General features: G+C 42.5%; 1 protein-coding gene, 1 long non-coding RNA gene and 1 pseudogene across 5 annotated transcripts; all 3 read right to left on the bottom strand.

Annotated features, from left to right (window-relative positions):
- LOC135335120 (collagen alpha-2(VI) chain-like) lies at positions 1-5,614 on the bottom strand. Of its 4 annotated transcripts, XM_064530550.1 has the most exons (5): positions 5,517-5,614; positions 5,255-5,314; positions 2,165-2,851; positions 1,121-1,291; positions 1-349 (listed from the first exon to the last, which is right to left on the bottom strand). In XM_064530550.1, exons 3-5 carry the CDS (start codon positions 2,676-2,678, stop codon positions 246-248), a joined length of 789 nt encoding a protein of 262 aa, XP_064386620.1. In that variant the 5' UTR covers positions 2,679-2,851; positions 5,255-5,314; positions 5,517-5,614; the 3' UTR covers positions 1-245. The 4 variants fall into 4 exon arrangements, 3 of the variants coding, with proteins under 3 accessions (XP_064386620.1, XP_064386618.1, XP_064386619.1); XM_064530548.1 differs by lacking the exons at positions 5,255-5,314; positions 5,517-5,614 and having other exon boundaries at positions 2,165-3,095; XM_064530549.1 differs by lacking the exons at positions 1,121-1,291; positions 5,255-5,314; positions 5,517-5,614 and having other exon boundaries at positions 2,165-3,106.
- A 1,772-nt stretch (positions 5,615-7,386) lies between these two features.
- On the bottom strand, positions 7,387-10,782 carry LOC135335202 (collagen alpha-1(I) chain-like; annotated as a pseudogene).
- A 4,235-nt stretch (positions 10,783-15,017) lies between these two features.
- LOC135335139 (uncharacterized) lies at positions 15,018-16,024 on the bottom strand. Its single transcript, XR_010394440.1, has 2 exons — positions 15,425-16,024; positions 15,018-15,373 (listed from the first exon to the last, which is right to left on the bottom strand). It is a non-coding gene; the product is annotated as an uncharacterized LOC135335139 (long non-coding RNA).
- Positions 16,025-16,572: the final 548 nt, after the last annotated feature.

The following is a 16,572-nucleotide window of genomic DNA, read 5'->3' as shown; positions in this document are numbered from 1 at the left end:
TGAATTACTGCATGATGTTGAATTTAAAAAGGGTATGATGTCAGTAGAGTGGTGCGATATCATATTCAGTCATACGCACAATAAAAGTAGGGGGTGCACTAGATAACAAAAGGTAAATTGTAAAACGTACAAAATAATTATTATGATCACAGTATATAATATATGGGGTCAATACTTTATATATAATTATACGTGGAGATAAATATATACATGGTTCATCTCACAAGTTGACTCAGACCCTGTCATTATTTCAAAGCACAGGGACGTCCATTTCTATCACGTGTAGGGGGTGGGTCGCTCGCCGGGTTGCATCCGTCCGGTGATGGGCTAGGGTTTCCGGAACTTGTACCTACAAAATTATACAAGCATACATACTGTGTCGCTATGAATCGACCACCAGAATGACAGTATATTAAGTTTCGGGAATCGGGCCTCGGCTGACCATGTGCTGTTTTGCTAGGTCATTTGTGTGAATTACACGGAAATTGGCCGATGGCTAGCTGCTGTTTTGTATACTGCTGATGTGAAATAGCTTTTCAACCAAACTTAACCCGAGGTGCATGGGCGGCCACGGGTTAGCTAGTGCATGTCCGACTATGCACCACAGCCGTTTTCAAAGCCCTGTCATATAGCGTTCTGATTTTTCTCTGTTTCATTGGTTTCCATGCATTTATATATTTGTTCCAATACTCTGGTTATGAGAATATAAAACCACCGAGGTGCTGGAGGCATGCACCTAAACTGTATGGCAATGAAGCTAAAATTATACATATGAAGTACTAGCAGACTATCTAAATACAATGTCATGTACAGTTACAACTATCCGCATTGCTTGAGAACGAACATTATTTTGTAAAACCACTAATTGCAATCCAAGAAAATGTGACTATAGAAGCCTATACAAACTCTATAGCTTCATTTATCATTCAGCAGCTGTAACACTCTACACACAAACACACTACCATATTATATACGCACACCGAGGCATAATAACATTAACATGCATTGCACTTTTTACAATAGCAATATTATCTTAGCTCGCACCTAAACTGTATATCTTCTAGCTGGCACCTATAAACTATAAGTTGTTTTTTGACAAAAAAAATAAGTAAATATCAACCTTTTTGTCCTTTCTCTCCTTTTTGTCCAGATCCTCCGCTGTAACCTCTCGGTCCCTGGATCCCGGTTGCACCTTTCTGTCCTCGTATTCCATACTGTCCTCGTATTCCATACTGTCCTTTCTGTCCTTTCTGTCCTATTGGTCCCTGGAACCCGTTCTGTCCTTTTGGTCCTTGTATGCATGTGAATAGAATTTAAGCCTATATAATTACCCGAGGCGCGCGTGGTCGGCCACGGGTATAGTAGTCTGCTGGTTTGTTTGTTTGTGTATTCTGAATCTACTCACCTGGATATCACAGCACTGCGTTTACAGCAAGGATATAGCCTTCACACAACAAGTTATTAGTTTTAATAGTGGCAGATTTTGCTTCGTTGTCAGATAAAAGCTAAGAAGCTTGAACTTGCACGTTGAGCTAGCTACACTGTGGCCTTTATTACTTGCAGATGAAGTGATCCCGTACCAAGAACAATGGAAAAGGGTCACTACAATAAAAAGCTAGAATTGTAACTGGATGTGGTCTCTGTTAGATCTGGGATCCTACTCCATGATCCAGGAGCCTGAGACTCCAGGCTTCTTTGCTGTGATCCTAGTCCACAGTGCATATATATCTATAGTACCATGCACTACCTGTTCTCAAATGTTTCAGCATGTCTCTCTCTCTGTAGTCTGGTTTAGTTCTGAGTTGCTGTGCTAGACAGCTCTGTCACTACCAGTAACCTGGTACCTAATTCTTCTGGTTTCTTTGTAATCATGTCACCAGCCGAGGGTTTGCACTTTAGTGCTCTAGTTATACTTGCATTTCATTTCTTATTAAGCAGTTGTAGCACTCTACACACAGACACAGACACACAAACAAATTACCACGTATACCTCGCTTGCGCATGTTGCGCATGTTGGTGACATTAACATGCATGCAATGCAGTAACAATTTTATAGTTAAACAATATACACTAACAGGATTATAATTATAGTCTTAGCTTTATACTGACGCACCTAAACTGTATTGTTCTTGGACAAATTAATAAAGTGTGAGTATATATCAACCTTTTTGTCCTTTCTCTCCCTTCCGTCCTATTGGTCCCTGGATCCCGATTGCACCTTTCTGTCCTGGTGGTCCTTTCTGTCCTTGCAGTCCTCTCTGGCCCTTGAGTCCGGTCTGTCCTGGTGGTCCTCTCTGTCCTTTTGGTCCTTGTATGCCAGGGTCTCCTTTCACTCCTCTTTGACCTAGGTAACCAACTGTTCCATTCAAGCCTGCTTCACCAGCACAGCCTTTCTCCCCTTTGTGTCCAGAGTCTCCTTGAGAACCAGTGGCTCCAGGTTCACCTTTAGCACCAGTGTGTCCGTCCACTCCAGGATTTCCATCTGTTCCAGGTACACCGAGTCCTGGTGATCCTTTTTTCCCTTTTTTCCCTCGATTTCCCTTTGGTCCAGCGGGTCCACTAAGAGTTCCACATTGAGTGAAAAGTCCATCTGAATAGCTGCAGCTGAAACCAGTTTTTATTTTGTCAATGACAACTTGCATGACAGCATTTTCCATTGATTTCGAAGCAGATCTCATGCTTTCTTCATCATTTTCAGATGCACTAAGCCATTCAGACAACGCTTCATGAAATATACTTGTTGCAGCTTGTCTTGAATTTCTCTTGCGAATTTCGTCATTCAGCTGCACATCTATCGAACGTTGATTTTCCAATTCAGTTTTGGTTCTTACCAACTTGGAATCAATGACAACTACAAAGAATGAAAGCAAAAACAAACCAAAAATAATGCTCTGTTTTTCCATTATCAGTTAGTTGCAACTATATTGAGACAAGGCACTGTCTTTAGCTATATCTATCTGTTTTATACATGCAGGGATGCGCTTAGCCTCGAATCCAGGCCGATTAAAACAAGTATTTTAATCGGTCTGGATTTGAGGCTATAGGGCTATAGGATGTGCTAGGTCCAATGATGTTTGTTTATGGTAAGCCAAACCAAAGATTGATAAACTCTTAAATCTATGGCTAAACCAAATTACTGCACTACAACCACATTGGTAAACATGATTGCATGCATATTAATCTACAAGGTTTCAATACACCACATTGACAACATGTCCCACACTTGAAACATAATTATCGTACTACTGACATCTGGACATCTGCCACAATTAAGTAAGCCAATGCCATCTGCTATATATCTGTGCACTAACCAGTTGAATTAACGAGTGATGGCTGCTTGCTAATGCATCTCGTCATGCATGCTTTGCTTTCGCTGACAAGTATTAGAAGAGGACAGGTATGATTATAGTTTGCTGAATGAATGAATTCGATCCATGCACGGAGTCATTATAGGAGAGGAGCTTAATGGCAACAAAAGTCTATCTGATGGCTTGATGAATGATCTTCCAAGGATTTATTATACTTATATCATGTAGCCTCTGAAATAATGCAAAATCGGCCAGATCTACAATACATGAAGATGAAAGAAAACAACATTAGAATGTAGAAGTTGTACAGTTGCATTTCCTGTCAATAATTACTAAACAATGGGGTGGATCTGCAATGCAAGGGGCTCCACTCTAGCCTCAGAATCCACGCCGATTAAAATATAGTACCGTAATAACTTTTCGAGGCACTAAATTTTCGAGGTTTTCAAGGATTGACTCAGAATACGAAAATTTAGTGCCTCGGATTGGTATTACAGTAGGGGTGTGGTTATTTGAACCACTATCCTCGAAAATAAAATCCTCGAAAATGTTTTGTTTGGGTAATCCACGAAAATTTATTGCCTTGAATAACCCGCTACGGTGTTTTAATTGGCGTGGATTCAAGGCTAGGCTCACTCAAAAAAGTTTCTGCAAGCAGATGCATGATGCTATAAAAGATTCTGAAGAGACTGCAACAGCATTCACTGTGGGTCAAACTAGCCATATTAAACTCGAGAAAGAAGCACGAATTCGTGGATTAGCACGGTGGCTATAGAAGCCTATATAGAAGCTGATTTTTTGTCACATTGCAACCGTTGAGCAGTTACAGCTGGAACAGACAGACACACAGACAGACTGACACATATTAAATCAGCGTATCTCTTGTGCGGCTACGCCCTGAGGCAATTATGTGGATTTTGGTTACTGCATGTAAATGCACATCTGCTGAGTCCCAAATCAACTCAAGTATAGGTATACCGACTAGAAAACATTTACAATGTCTAGGATTGGCTGGGGAAAACACCAAAAAGCGAGGAGGAATAATTATAGTGACTTACATCTGTGACACTGGATATGAACTGACTTTACCTAGTGGTTTCTATGCTGGTTCTATATGCAGCAAATGGTTTTCAAATTATTACATGGCAATGGCCAATGGGCCAATAAACAGCTTGTGGCACTCATAATTATAGCTATGTAATAACTACCGTATAGCGGGTAATTTTCGGGGGACAAAATATTCGTGGTTCAGCAATATTGAGACATTTCGTGGGTAATATTTTCGTGGTTGGAGCTTGCACTGCAGGTAAAGGTAGGCAAGGTCGCTTCATTTGTGGGTAAAATATTCGTGGTCAGACTTCCAATTACCACGAAAACCACGAATATTTTGCCCCACGAAAATTACACGCTTACCCAAATATTACATATAGAGTGATGACACATTTACACAATTTATGGTAATATAAAATACCGAATATGGGAAAAGAGATGTGTGGGCCAATGCCTGCCAAATATTCGTTTAGCGGCAGGGGGGGGTTCATTTAACCAATTAAATATTAAGTGGTGTAAATCATGTTACAAAGGGGTTGTATGGTAAGCATCAGTCAACCAATAAACACATTCTTGGCAATCACACTGAGACGGTAAAGACCCACTAGACAATAAACATTAAGTGAGGTAGCTACATTCAAAGTTAGCTCCAAATACAGGCCTGCTTTCGAAAAAGCACCCACTTGGATAAAAGTTCTGCAAGGGGCAAGAAACTGCCTATTTCGACTATTTCGACAAAAGACCAAGGGCTATATAGCCTATTTTCCTACAATTTGGCAGGCACGTATTTTGGGGCTGCCAAAATTTTTTTATATATTTTGTCTGCGTCAGCATGACCTTCCTGGCACAGAACACAGTCAACACAGTCATCAATGCCACTACGTACACACACTTACAATGAGATGTCTCGGCAGCTCTTTGAGCAGGACAGGGTGCTTCTCCAGTCTGCGGAACAGCTGTGGGGGAGGGGGGAGGTCACACGAAATTCTATGAGCCAATTATATGAAGAATATTTGGCCAATGCCTGCCTACTGCATGTCCCCTCCTACAACAATGCTATATTTATAGTACACTGTCAAATAGTACACTAGTCAAATATCAGTATCAATAATTACATGATAGAGTCACCATTTTTTACAGCTATCATAATTATAGTACCTCACACACAATACATTAGGTTGTTTGTAGACAAAGAGTAGAAAAAACTTTTTTCTACCATGATCGTAATACTCCATGGCATATATTTTACATGCTGCATGCATGAGAAGCTATCAAAATGTTGTTTATGGTAAGACAAACCAAAGCATTATTGTAACACAACCACATTGGTATCCATGCACCAGTAGATCCTGCAATGGTTACCTCTTAAAAAGGTTTCCATACCAGATTATCAACAACAACATGCATGGCCCCAATGATTACATATGACTATTTTCTGTACACTCATGAAATGTCAATTATCAAGACTAGGAGCTGTTTGAGTGAACTAGACACTTTCATGGACTGCTTTACTGCTAATTATAGACAGTGGTTGAAAAATAATAGGCAACTGATACCGTATAGAGCGGGAACATTTCGTGGGTTACTGAGTACTCCCGATTCAATGCCAGGAAACCACACCCAATACTAGTTTGTGGGAGTTTACTAATTTTTGCGTTAGCTGCTCTGCCCTCGAAAAATGCGAAATCATTCTCCATTAATGTCATTACAGTAAAAGTTATGAAGCTCAACACACCGGGTGAACGCTCTATGAACATCTTGTTGGTATTATTCTGTATGACAATTAAGTTTCAATTCTTCAAAACATAGAAGGTCTGAGCGCAGTGAGCGGTATAATAGTCGATACTTCTAGCTCTGGTGGATACGTATTTCTTACCATACTTAGGGCTATACCCGAAGCGTTTTTTTTACAATTGCATGGTGCACAAATCTATCTAGATAATACACTTCATTTATATATATCCAAAAAGATAATTATACCAGCCACTATCTTGCCTCTAAATCGTTAACACTAACATACATAATTCACTGTGGTGTGTGTCAGTTTGTTTGTGACGTGCGTACGTCTCACGGTGTGTGGACAAAAAACTGAGCTTTTTGAGCAAACTAGACACATTCATGGACTGCTTTAGCTGCTAATGAGACAGTGGTTGAACAATAATAGGCTACTGAATAGTTGAAACTTGTAGGTGATCTTCGAAGATCTCCTTGAACTTCAAGAGGTTTTATAATAGACAGGCTCTGCCTGATGAGCTCAAAGCTCCTCACACTAGTGATTGGGGTGATGGATTTATTTTTCTCGCTCGTGTTGATATGGCTGTGACAGTGCTACGCTATATACAGTGGCTGGGAAAGGTCACCCGCCAACCGCGCACAGATGTTTTGTTAACCGCGCGCACTTAATTCTAAACGCTCGCGGTTAACATATATTAAGCGTGCGCGCTTGTTTCTGATGTCCGCGCACAAAACCGCCAACAAATTTTCTGATCAGTCTGTACAAGGTCAAAAGTCAATGAATCATGCCCTGCAGTCTGCATTGATAGCCAAAGAATACGTTGCATTAATTACAATGCAGATATGATTTATTGACCTTTGACCTTGTGCAGACTGATTTGAAAATTTGTTGGCGGCTCTTTGTTTAACCACGCGCGATTAATGTGCGCGGTTCATTGTGGTGGTAGGCGAAGGGGGGTGACCCTTCTCAGCCACCGTACTATACTGATACAGCGAGCTGGGGTAAAGAGATTACTATATACATGTAGCTCTTAATTAACCTAGATCTCAATTTAATATTGTTTCTAGGGAAAATTACTGTATACTATACTATTCATGTTAAATGGGTAGAGATCGGTGCTGTGGTCGTCATGCAGTGTTGTATAAACTAGTAGGTATAACATTGATAGCACATGCACTGGTTATTTTATCTGGTCTCTCTGCAATTTGCTCGGTAACAATGTGCATATGGTATATTGACTATATACGTACTAGCTGGCTTGCTTATACTTTTTAACATATACAATTCACTGTGCATATACAATGTACAATTATTTGTTAAATGCAAAATGGAGTACAAATATATTGCATGTTCACAATCATTGTACACAATTCTAAGACAGTCCTTTTGAGCAAAGTCTCTCTTTAAGAAGAGCCAGAAGTTCCTACGGATCCCATGTCTCCTGCATCACCCTTCATTCCTCTTCTTCCTGGGGGTCCGCTATCCCCAATGTCTCCTTTCGGTCCGGGAGATCCTACTGGTCCTACTGGTCCTGGTCCCCCTGGGAACCCACCTGCACCTTTCATTCCACGAGATCCTACTGGTCCTGGTGCCCCTGGCGCTCCAGATAATCCATTTTGTCCATTAAATCCGTCTGCACCTTTTATTCCGGGAGGTCCTGCAGGTCCAGCCGCTCCTGGAGGTCCAGAGATTATTGTCGGAAACTCATTTCCAGGCTCAAACACCACAGTTTCTCCAGGAACTCCAGGAGGTCCTAATGGTCCAGGGTCACCAATAATTCCCCTAGCACCACGTTGTCCACTAGGACCCCTAGCACCAGGTTGTCCACTAGGTCCCACGGGTCCGGAATCTCCACGTTCGCCAGTGAGTCCAGGTGGTCCAGATGGTCCAGATGGTCCAGAAGGTCCAGGAGATCCTGTATCACCTATTTCTCCCGGTGTTCCGGGGGGTCCGCTATTCCCAGGGTCTCCCTTCTGTCCAGATATTCCTTGAGGTCCGGGATTGCCAGGTGGTCCAGCAACTATTTGACCACCATCGGTTTCTATGAATCCCGGGGGTCCTGGTGCTCCGGTTGATCCAGGATCTCCTTTAGGACCAGGAACTCCGCCATCTGCACCTTTCATTCCAGCAGGCCCTACTGGTCCTGGTGCCCCTGGTGGTCCAGATAATCCATCTTGTCCGTCAAACCCGTCTTCACCTTTCATTCCACGAGGTCCTGCAGGTATAGGGGTTAGTATTTTCTTCCCTCAGTGTAAATAACGAGCACAACATATAGACCACATCCCATTGCATGTGATGTCATACCAGCAACATCTAACTATGACTGGAATCATATACCATGCCAATTAAGGATCCACCAATCAATGAAAAAATACTTAGTATAGTCATACAAGTGCTTACTACTGACTCAAATACTGACTTTCTTTTTTTCAGAAAATTCAAGTACTCTACCAACCCGAGTTTATACCTGCAGGTCCTCGTTGTCCGGTTGATCCAGGATCTCCTTTAGGGCCGCCATCTCCACCTCTCATTCCACGAGGTCCTGCTGGTCCTGTTGCCCCTGGTGGTCCGTTGAACCCATCTTCACCTTTCATTCCGCGAGGTCCTGCAGGTCCAGCCGCTCCTGGAGGTCCAGAAATTATTGTTGGAAACTCATTTCCAGGTTCAAACACCACCGTTTCTCCAGGAACTCCAGGAGGTCCAGAAGGTCCAGGGTCACCAATAATTCCCCTAGCACCACGTTGTCCACTAGAACCCCTAGCACCAGGTTGTCCACTAGGTCCCACAGGTCCGGAAACTCCAGGAATGCCAGTGAGTCCAGGTGGTCCAGATGGTCCAGATAGTCCAGTGAATCCTATATCTCCTGGTGTTCCAGGGGGTCCGCTATTCCCAGGGTCTCCTTTCTGTCCGGGTGTTCCTGGAGATCCGGGTAGGCCAGGTGGTCCAGCAACTATTTGACCATCATCAGTTTCTATGAATCCAGGAGGTCCTTGTGGTCCGGTTGAACCAGGATCTCCTTTAGGGCCAGGCACTCCGCCATCTCCACCTTTCATTCCAGTAGGCCCCACTGGTCCTGATGCCCCGGGTGGTCCGTTCAACCCATCTTCACCTTTCATTCCGCGAGGTCCTGCAGGTAGTAGATAGCTCAAGCCACTGCTTATTATTTTACTCGAGAAGACATAATTATCACATTATTCAAGTGTAAAGAATGACCACAACATAGACCACATCCCATTGTGATGTCATATACAAGCACGCAGCACCAAACTATGATTCAAATCATGCCATGCAAAGGAGATATTCCACCAGTACTCCTCGATTCAAAATTCCTAGAAGGTTTTTTTCTGTCATCAGTATAACGGAAGAAAAATCGGCCTGGAACAGAGGCTAACTATATAGCATGTAATCTTCAACAACCTCTATTATGCTCAAAATTATGCTAGTATAATCTACCAATCCCTGCCTACCTGCAGGTCCTTGTTGTCCGGTTGATCCAGGATCTCCTTTAGGGCCGCCATCTCCACCTTTCATTCCGCGAGGTCCTACTGGTCCTGGTGGCCCTGGAACCCATCTGCACCTCTCATTCCACGTGATCCTACTGGTCCTGCTGGTCCTGGTTCCCCTGGCGCTCCATCTTGTCCGTCAAACCCGTCTTCACCTTTCATTCCGCGAGGTCCTGCGGGTCCAGTCGCTCCTGGAGGTCCAGAAATTATTGTTGGAAACTCATTTCCAGGCTCAAACACCACAGTTTGCCCAGGAACTCCAGGAGGTCCTAAAGGTCCAGGAATTCCAGGAGGTCCTCCATCACCAGTAATTCCCCTAGCACCACGTGGTCCACTAGGTCCCACAGGTCCGGATTCACCAGTGAGTCCAGGTGGTCCAGATGGTCCAGATGGTCCTGAACCTCCAGGGGGTCCAGCGAATCCTGGATCTCCTTTAGGGCCGCCCCTTCCAGGTGTCCCAGGTCCTCCGGGAGAGCCAGGAGGTCCATCTATACCGTCACTGCCAGATGCACCACGAAGGCCACTGCGGCCTATGAGTCCTCTTCGACCCGCGTATCCACGTTGTCCTCTGCTGCCCTTCGGTCCAGTAACTTTGGAAATAATTTTACAGCTGTCGATGACATTGCTAACTCGACTGCAATTGTGAATTTCATTGAGAACAACCTCTTTTACAGCACCTCGCAAAATTGAAGCAGCTTCCTTGTCATTTTCAGACAGGGCTAACACAGCCTCTTCAAATTTGTCATCATTCCTATCAGCTTGCCGAGCTCTCCTTTTGAGAATATTACCATTGTTTATCTTGCCATGCTCGATAGTTACAAGTCTCTTGTTTTGTAGGCTAACTTGAAGCTTGGTGTTTACTAGCTCACTTTTGGTACTTGCTAGCTCACTTTTGGTGTCAAATACAACATAAATCTGACATCCCACTACAACAAAAAGTATCAGAATCAAACTGGAGATAACAGTTTGTCCTTTTTCTAGAGCCATCATTGCACATGCAGTACTTGCTAGCCCAATATAGCAGAGCTCACTGACTCATAAATATATGCACTAGTAAGAGTCTATATATAGGGTTATCTCAGTCAGGAGATGATCTGACTTTCTGGTCACCCCTTGCTATGTGGCTTCCTATAGTGACTTCATATAGTGGAAGCTACAATTAACAAAAATGTCCTTGTATGAACGCAAACCTAGATCTACATATGAAAATGATCACATGGTTCATTGCTCCAACACTCCTTGCATGGCTTCCCACCTCCGAGATAACCAAATACCATAATTATGCCACTGACCACTATAAGTGCATGTACATGTGTAATAACTTAGCCTCGATTCCCATGCAGGAACCGAGGCTAAAGGAGTACTGCAATATGGTGATTGATTCCCTTATCTTGGTGTAGAGCGATTCTAAACAGGCTAGACAAATTAGCTAGAGGCAGGCTCCTAGCTATAGGCAACAACAACTAGCAAATTGACTTCACAGTGTAGCTTAACCAAATTCTTAGCAAAACCAACTGACAATACAGGTAAAGTGAAGGTAAAGCGAAGTGAGGCAAAAAAGGTGAACAAAACCTTAAATACGTGGAGCATTAACAATGAGAAAAGAGTATGATATCAAAATCAACATCAAATCATGGTTAAGGTAGTAGTAAGTATTACATAATGTATAATAATGCTAATAAGGTTCTAATAAATGTTAATTAGGTACATATTGAACACATGCAGATGGTGACTATAATTATGTATGCCCAGCAGTAAGAAGTTGAACACTCATTGATGGCAAGTGCATGTGCATTAAGCTCAGTACTGCCAGTATATCAACACAGCTCACAACTCATAACATCAGCACTATATCATGCATGCATGCATGATCTCTGTTGACTTTTGAAAGAAATCTCTATATACCATTCAACCTTTGGCTATTTGACTTCTTAGTAAGAAGGTGACTTCATAAGTAGGTCACCGATATTTCCATATGAATGCAACACTATAGAACAATGAGCACACATTTCATTGTTCATGGTACATACAGCAACACTCCTGACACCACTGCATGTGCATGGCTTCTCACCTATTATGTATACTGGCCTTACTGGGAAAACCAATTTATGTGTCTACCATCTGTGCCACTTGGTTAAATTATCATAGGAAATTTATATGAGCACACAGTTCTTAGTACAGCAATACTTCTGATATCATGCACCGTACATGGCTTCCCTACACCTATACGAGTACACCAACTACCATCTGTGCACTGACCACTTGGTTTGAGTAAACCAATTACCTTATGTACACTGACCTTTTTGTGTAGGTTTCTGTACTGCTATGCCTATAATTATGGTTCCAGGTAATGTATAGCTGCCACCAGCACAATAGAGCGATTGTTCTACTAGCTCCTTGGCCTCATGATGTGTACCATGCAGCCATGCTTGTCAGTTTGTACAATTAATTGAGCTGGTACCGCAAGCGAAGATAATAAAGGATCAAACAATACCAGTCACTGCATGGTATTGTTCGATCCACTTGTACCTTTGCGCCGTAGTGTGTTATACACAGCCGGGCATGGCATCAATTAGCCTCAATTCCAGGCCGATTCGAGGCTAGGCACCAATGTACGTACATCTGGGACCTTTGATCTTGGCAACGTCGGTCCTAAAAATACTGCAGTTGGGGGGGATTTTTAGAATCTTTTATTTTATTTAGTATGACAAATCAATCAAGCTACACATAATTATGTGTGTATGAACACTAACTCTACAATAATAATAATAACAAGGTAATTAAGCAATTTCAACTTACATGCACTAGCAACTATATGTACTCTTCTCATGCAGTCTTTCTCTCTAGAACCTCTCATAAAACATTCAAAGGATTGTACCTATAAAGCTGCTACAACTGAAGGAGAAGTAGTGCTGGACGTCACTCGAACCATGCCAATAATCATAAAGTTAATAAACCAATACCAACACTCCATCCTGTTACTTTTTTTGGTGTGTTTGAGCAGCTTAGCCAACGGTTGGCAACCCTACTTCTTCTCCCCATTTTTGCCACAAAACAGCACTTGTATAATAATAAGCTATCTAAGTTAATGATCTTTACCGTCACACAACACTTGATCTTGGGTACAAAAACTATATCCTATATGAACACATCAACACACTGACACACATTTTATTGGGGGGTGAGCAGCTAAAAAAGTACATTCTGTCACCGTATTGTAATTACTTGTATGTATTGCTCACTGGTCACTGCTCCTCTTATTAACGTCTGTTTCCTGGGGTTTAACGCTGGCATTGTGTTTGACATATGGTCTTGACAACGGCCAGTGGGGAAATCTCTGCGTAATTAGAATCATCGATGGCTCGAGGAGAAATTGATTCGCATTGCTGGTATCTTTGATAAGTATAAGCACAGTTGTTACAGCAACAAATACAGCGACTATTCCTCCTGCAGATGCCCCAGTACTATCTGCTGAATGCTTGGAGGTTTAGTGGCTCCTTGGTGATGGAAAATAGAAATAATAAATGATTAGTTACCTAATTTCCTTGAGTAGTAGGGACAACGCAACAGTACACACCACCTGGAACATTGGTAGCATTCTTGTGATTCAAACTGATCGTCTTCTGTTCCCTATAGTTGTATGCAAATCATCCCGTAGTTTATCTGTCACTACGACTGTCCCGTTTGGATAATGCCACTCTCCTAGACCACCCTCCACTCCTGAATCCAGCTGTGAGTAACAAGCGGCCAGGTCAGTATGGAATGAATTATCCTACTCAACGAACTAAAAACAGAGAACTGAAACTGAAACAATAAATAATTACCTACCAAAACAATGACAGACGAGGGAACTATTCTTCCCCTCTTCTACAGAGGATAGGAGGATTTCCGGGAAAGTAGACAAGCGGAGAAAAGCGATAAGTAAACAGGGGGAGGACCTGTGTAGATTTGATGCTACATGCACTCAATTTTAATTGCACTTTGATGCTTTTCATATTTAAACAAACTTTCATCGTTTGGGATTCCTACTTTGGCATTTAAGTGGTGTTAACACAGTGCGTCCTAAAAGTTCCGATTATAGTTTGTATATGAGAATGCATGACTGTATTTCCAAGATTCTGCTCTATGCTATCAAGAAATGTACTCATTCTGTTAGCGACTCTCCTTTTAGAAACAACAATTTCGATGGACCTCGTGTCACTAACAGATAAAACAAGACAATGCAATAGATCTTCAATGCTACATGCAACAATAATATTATAATGTGTTTCAACCATGATGTATGGAACTTGAGTTAGTTCATTTAATTGGCTCTTTCCTCTCTCCTTTCATCATAAGCTTTTTTGAGATGCTCTATTGTGGCCTTCCTTAGATTCCCTGCAGACATGAGCTCAAAATCAAATAAAATGATGGAGCTTTTCGGAACTGTGTCTTTCCAGTCTATCTTCTTTCGCCTGTTAATGGGGTCTTGCACTTTTGCTTCTTTCCATTTCTTTGTGTAAGACCCTTCCAGCCAGACGACATTCACCATTGTGTTGGTAACACCTTCCAGTCTGCCAATCCAAGGCTCAGACTCAAAATGGAAAAGCGGGGTTGAGCCTCCTGAAACAAATGAGGGAGGTAGATCTGCTGTAGTGCAACTTAATGCAGGTGAAAATAAATCATTGATGTATTCGTGCCATTATGCAGAGACAAACTTGAGTAATTATAGCTCATGGTTCAGTATAGTCTTCTCAATTATATTATAGCTGTAGAACCATGCAGAATTTCTGTCTTGCAAAATACGTGCAGCTGCGTGCGCGCATGCGCGCACACAGCTGCATGATTGAGCTCCTCCCATAATTTTTTTTTCATAGTAAGATAAACACAAGTGCAGTTCAATACGTGTACAAAAAATAAATTGTGAGGTTCCAGTTAGTTACAGCCGATGAGGCCACATATTCGGCACTCATTAGGTCTGCAAGAGATCTTACGAAGCATCCCGGATGCTAGCCTCGATCCCAGGCCGAGTTTTCGCTTTTATAACGGTTAGGCGAACAACTGGGCCTGGTACTAGCTGTCTGCGCATGCGTCAAATTTTCATTGTATATTTGTGGTCGGCAAAAATATTTAATAAATCAATAATTGAAATTTGTACACAGAAAATGCACAGAGTGAGTACACAAAAGATGCACATAGGGAGCTGCTTCACAAAGACCTGGGGAGTTGCCAGTTGTGCTGCAGCACAATTACAGTGACCCAGGGCAACTTCAGGATGATTGAATGCCTTCAAATTACGTTTCAAAAAGATTTAGCAGGCTGCTGGACTTCTCTGATTCTAGGCCCCAACTCGTAACTCATTGCTAGCCTCGATCCCAGGCCGAGTTTTCGCTTTTATAACGGTTAGGCGAACAACTGGGCCTGGTACTAGTTGTCTGCACATGCGTCAAATTTTCATTGTATATTTGTGGTCGGCAAAAATATTTAATAAATCAATAATTGAAATTTGTACACAGAAAATGCACAGAGTGAGTACACAAAAGATGCACATAGGAAGCTGCTTCACAAAGGCCTGGGGAGTTGCCAGTTGTGCTGCAGCACAATTACAGTGACCCAGGGCAACTCCAGGATGATTGAATGCCTTCAAATTACGTTTCAAAAAGATTTAGCAGGCTGCTGGACTTCTCTGATTCTAGGCCCCAACTCGTAACTCATTGCTTGAGAAAACGTAGATTCTCTTGATGTCTCTGAGCTACCCAGCAACGCTCGAATGAGCAGGTCATACTCCAGTCCTGTGTCTGTGAGTATAGGACAATATTAAAAGAAACCAAAGACGGTTAAACCCTTACCTCAAACTGTCCAGTCTCGTCCGTTAGTATAGCCAAGAGGAGCACTGTTGGGATAGCTGGATATTAGCCATTGCTCCTGTACAGAGAAGTAGACATTTTAAATACGTGTAGATCTATACATATTAAATTTCTCGGTTATAGTGTCATTGTCGACGAGCTGATGATGGCAGCACCAAGTTCTCTAGCTCACACTCTTCAGTTGATCCACCATATTAATGATGAAACTATAGTCTACCTACATTCTTGCCAAACATGAACAAGACTTGATAGCATAGCCGGCCATAGGGCCCACACAAAAATATCTGACCTTAACAAGCTTGACAAAGCTTTATACCTCTTCCCTTGTTGTTCAGTCTTCAGCATAAGCTTCAGAGAAGAGAGAAGCTTCAGCTAAGAGCCATTCCAATCGATTCCAATAATGATAAAACGGGAACTGACTTCTAGTACACGATAGTACACGAATATAAATGTCACGAAAGTGAACGAGAATATCCATTCGTCAGAATCTGACGAACGATTGACGCATGCGCAGACAACTAGTACCAGGCCCAGTTGTTCGCCTAACCGTTATAAAAGCGAAAACTCGGCCTGGGATCGAGGCTACCCGGATGCGAGCGTGCTCCCCTGATGCAGCGAATTGAGGATCTCAACAAGGAGAAGGTGAGGCGACATCTCAGCCAGGATATGGTTCTATTATAAGGATCGTCTCTCTTGGAATCCAGGAGACAGGTTAGGTGCTTATAAAAAGTAATTGCCTCATGCAGTTCCGAGTCCACCTGTTGCCGAGAAAACCAGGGGTGTGAACGAGGCATGCTCTAACTCTTTGTTTGTAGGCGTTCTTCTTCAGTCTTTCGTGTTTTCGATAGCAAGCGGTGAGATTAGTGTTACTGTGTTTGAGCGAGCATGTGGGTTGAACACTCTCACGTCACAGAAGGTTCTTTCATGTCTACCTCCTCAGAATCCGCTCACGGCGACGTCTAGTCTTGCCCTAGCCTCGATTCAAGGCCGATTAAAATACGTATTTTAATCGGCCTTGAATCGAGGCTAGTCTTGCCCCATCTTGTGTACTTGTGTACTCTAGTACCTCCGGGCATTTCTGCAATGCAGGTTGTTCCTCTTGTAACAGCAAAAGTGAATTACAACAAAGC

The sequence above is a fragment of the Halichondria panicea genome, chromosome 4 (genome assembly GCF_963675165.1).
Source record: "Halichondria panicea chromosome 4, odHalPani1.1, whole genome shotgun sequence".
Lineage (NCBI taxonomy): Eukaryota > Metazoa > Porifera > Demospongiae > Suberitida > Halichondriidae > Halichondria > Halichondria panicea.
The sequence above is the reverse complement of the archived record's forward strand: the minus strand, read 5'-3'. Positions and strand labels throughout refer to the sequence as shown.

What these genes read in the sequence shown, in the direction of transcription:
- LOC135335120 (XM_064530548.1), bottom strand. Translation starts at nt 2,903, where the DNA reads ATGGAAAAACAGAGCATTATTTTTGGTTTGTTTTTGCTTTCATTCTTT. An exon ending in GGGAGAGAAAGGACAAAAAG is followed by an intron (nt 1,292 to 2,164) that starts GTTGATATATAC and finishes CATGCATACAAG; the next exon opens with GACCAAAAGGACAGAACGGG. An exon ending in AGGAGAGAAAGGACAAAAAG is followed by an intron (nt 350 to 1,120) that starts GTTGATATTTAC and finishes ATAATTTTGTAG; the next exon opens with GTACAAGTTCCGGAAACCCT.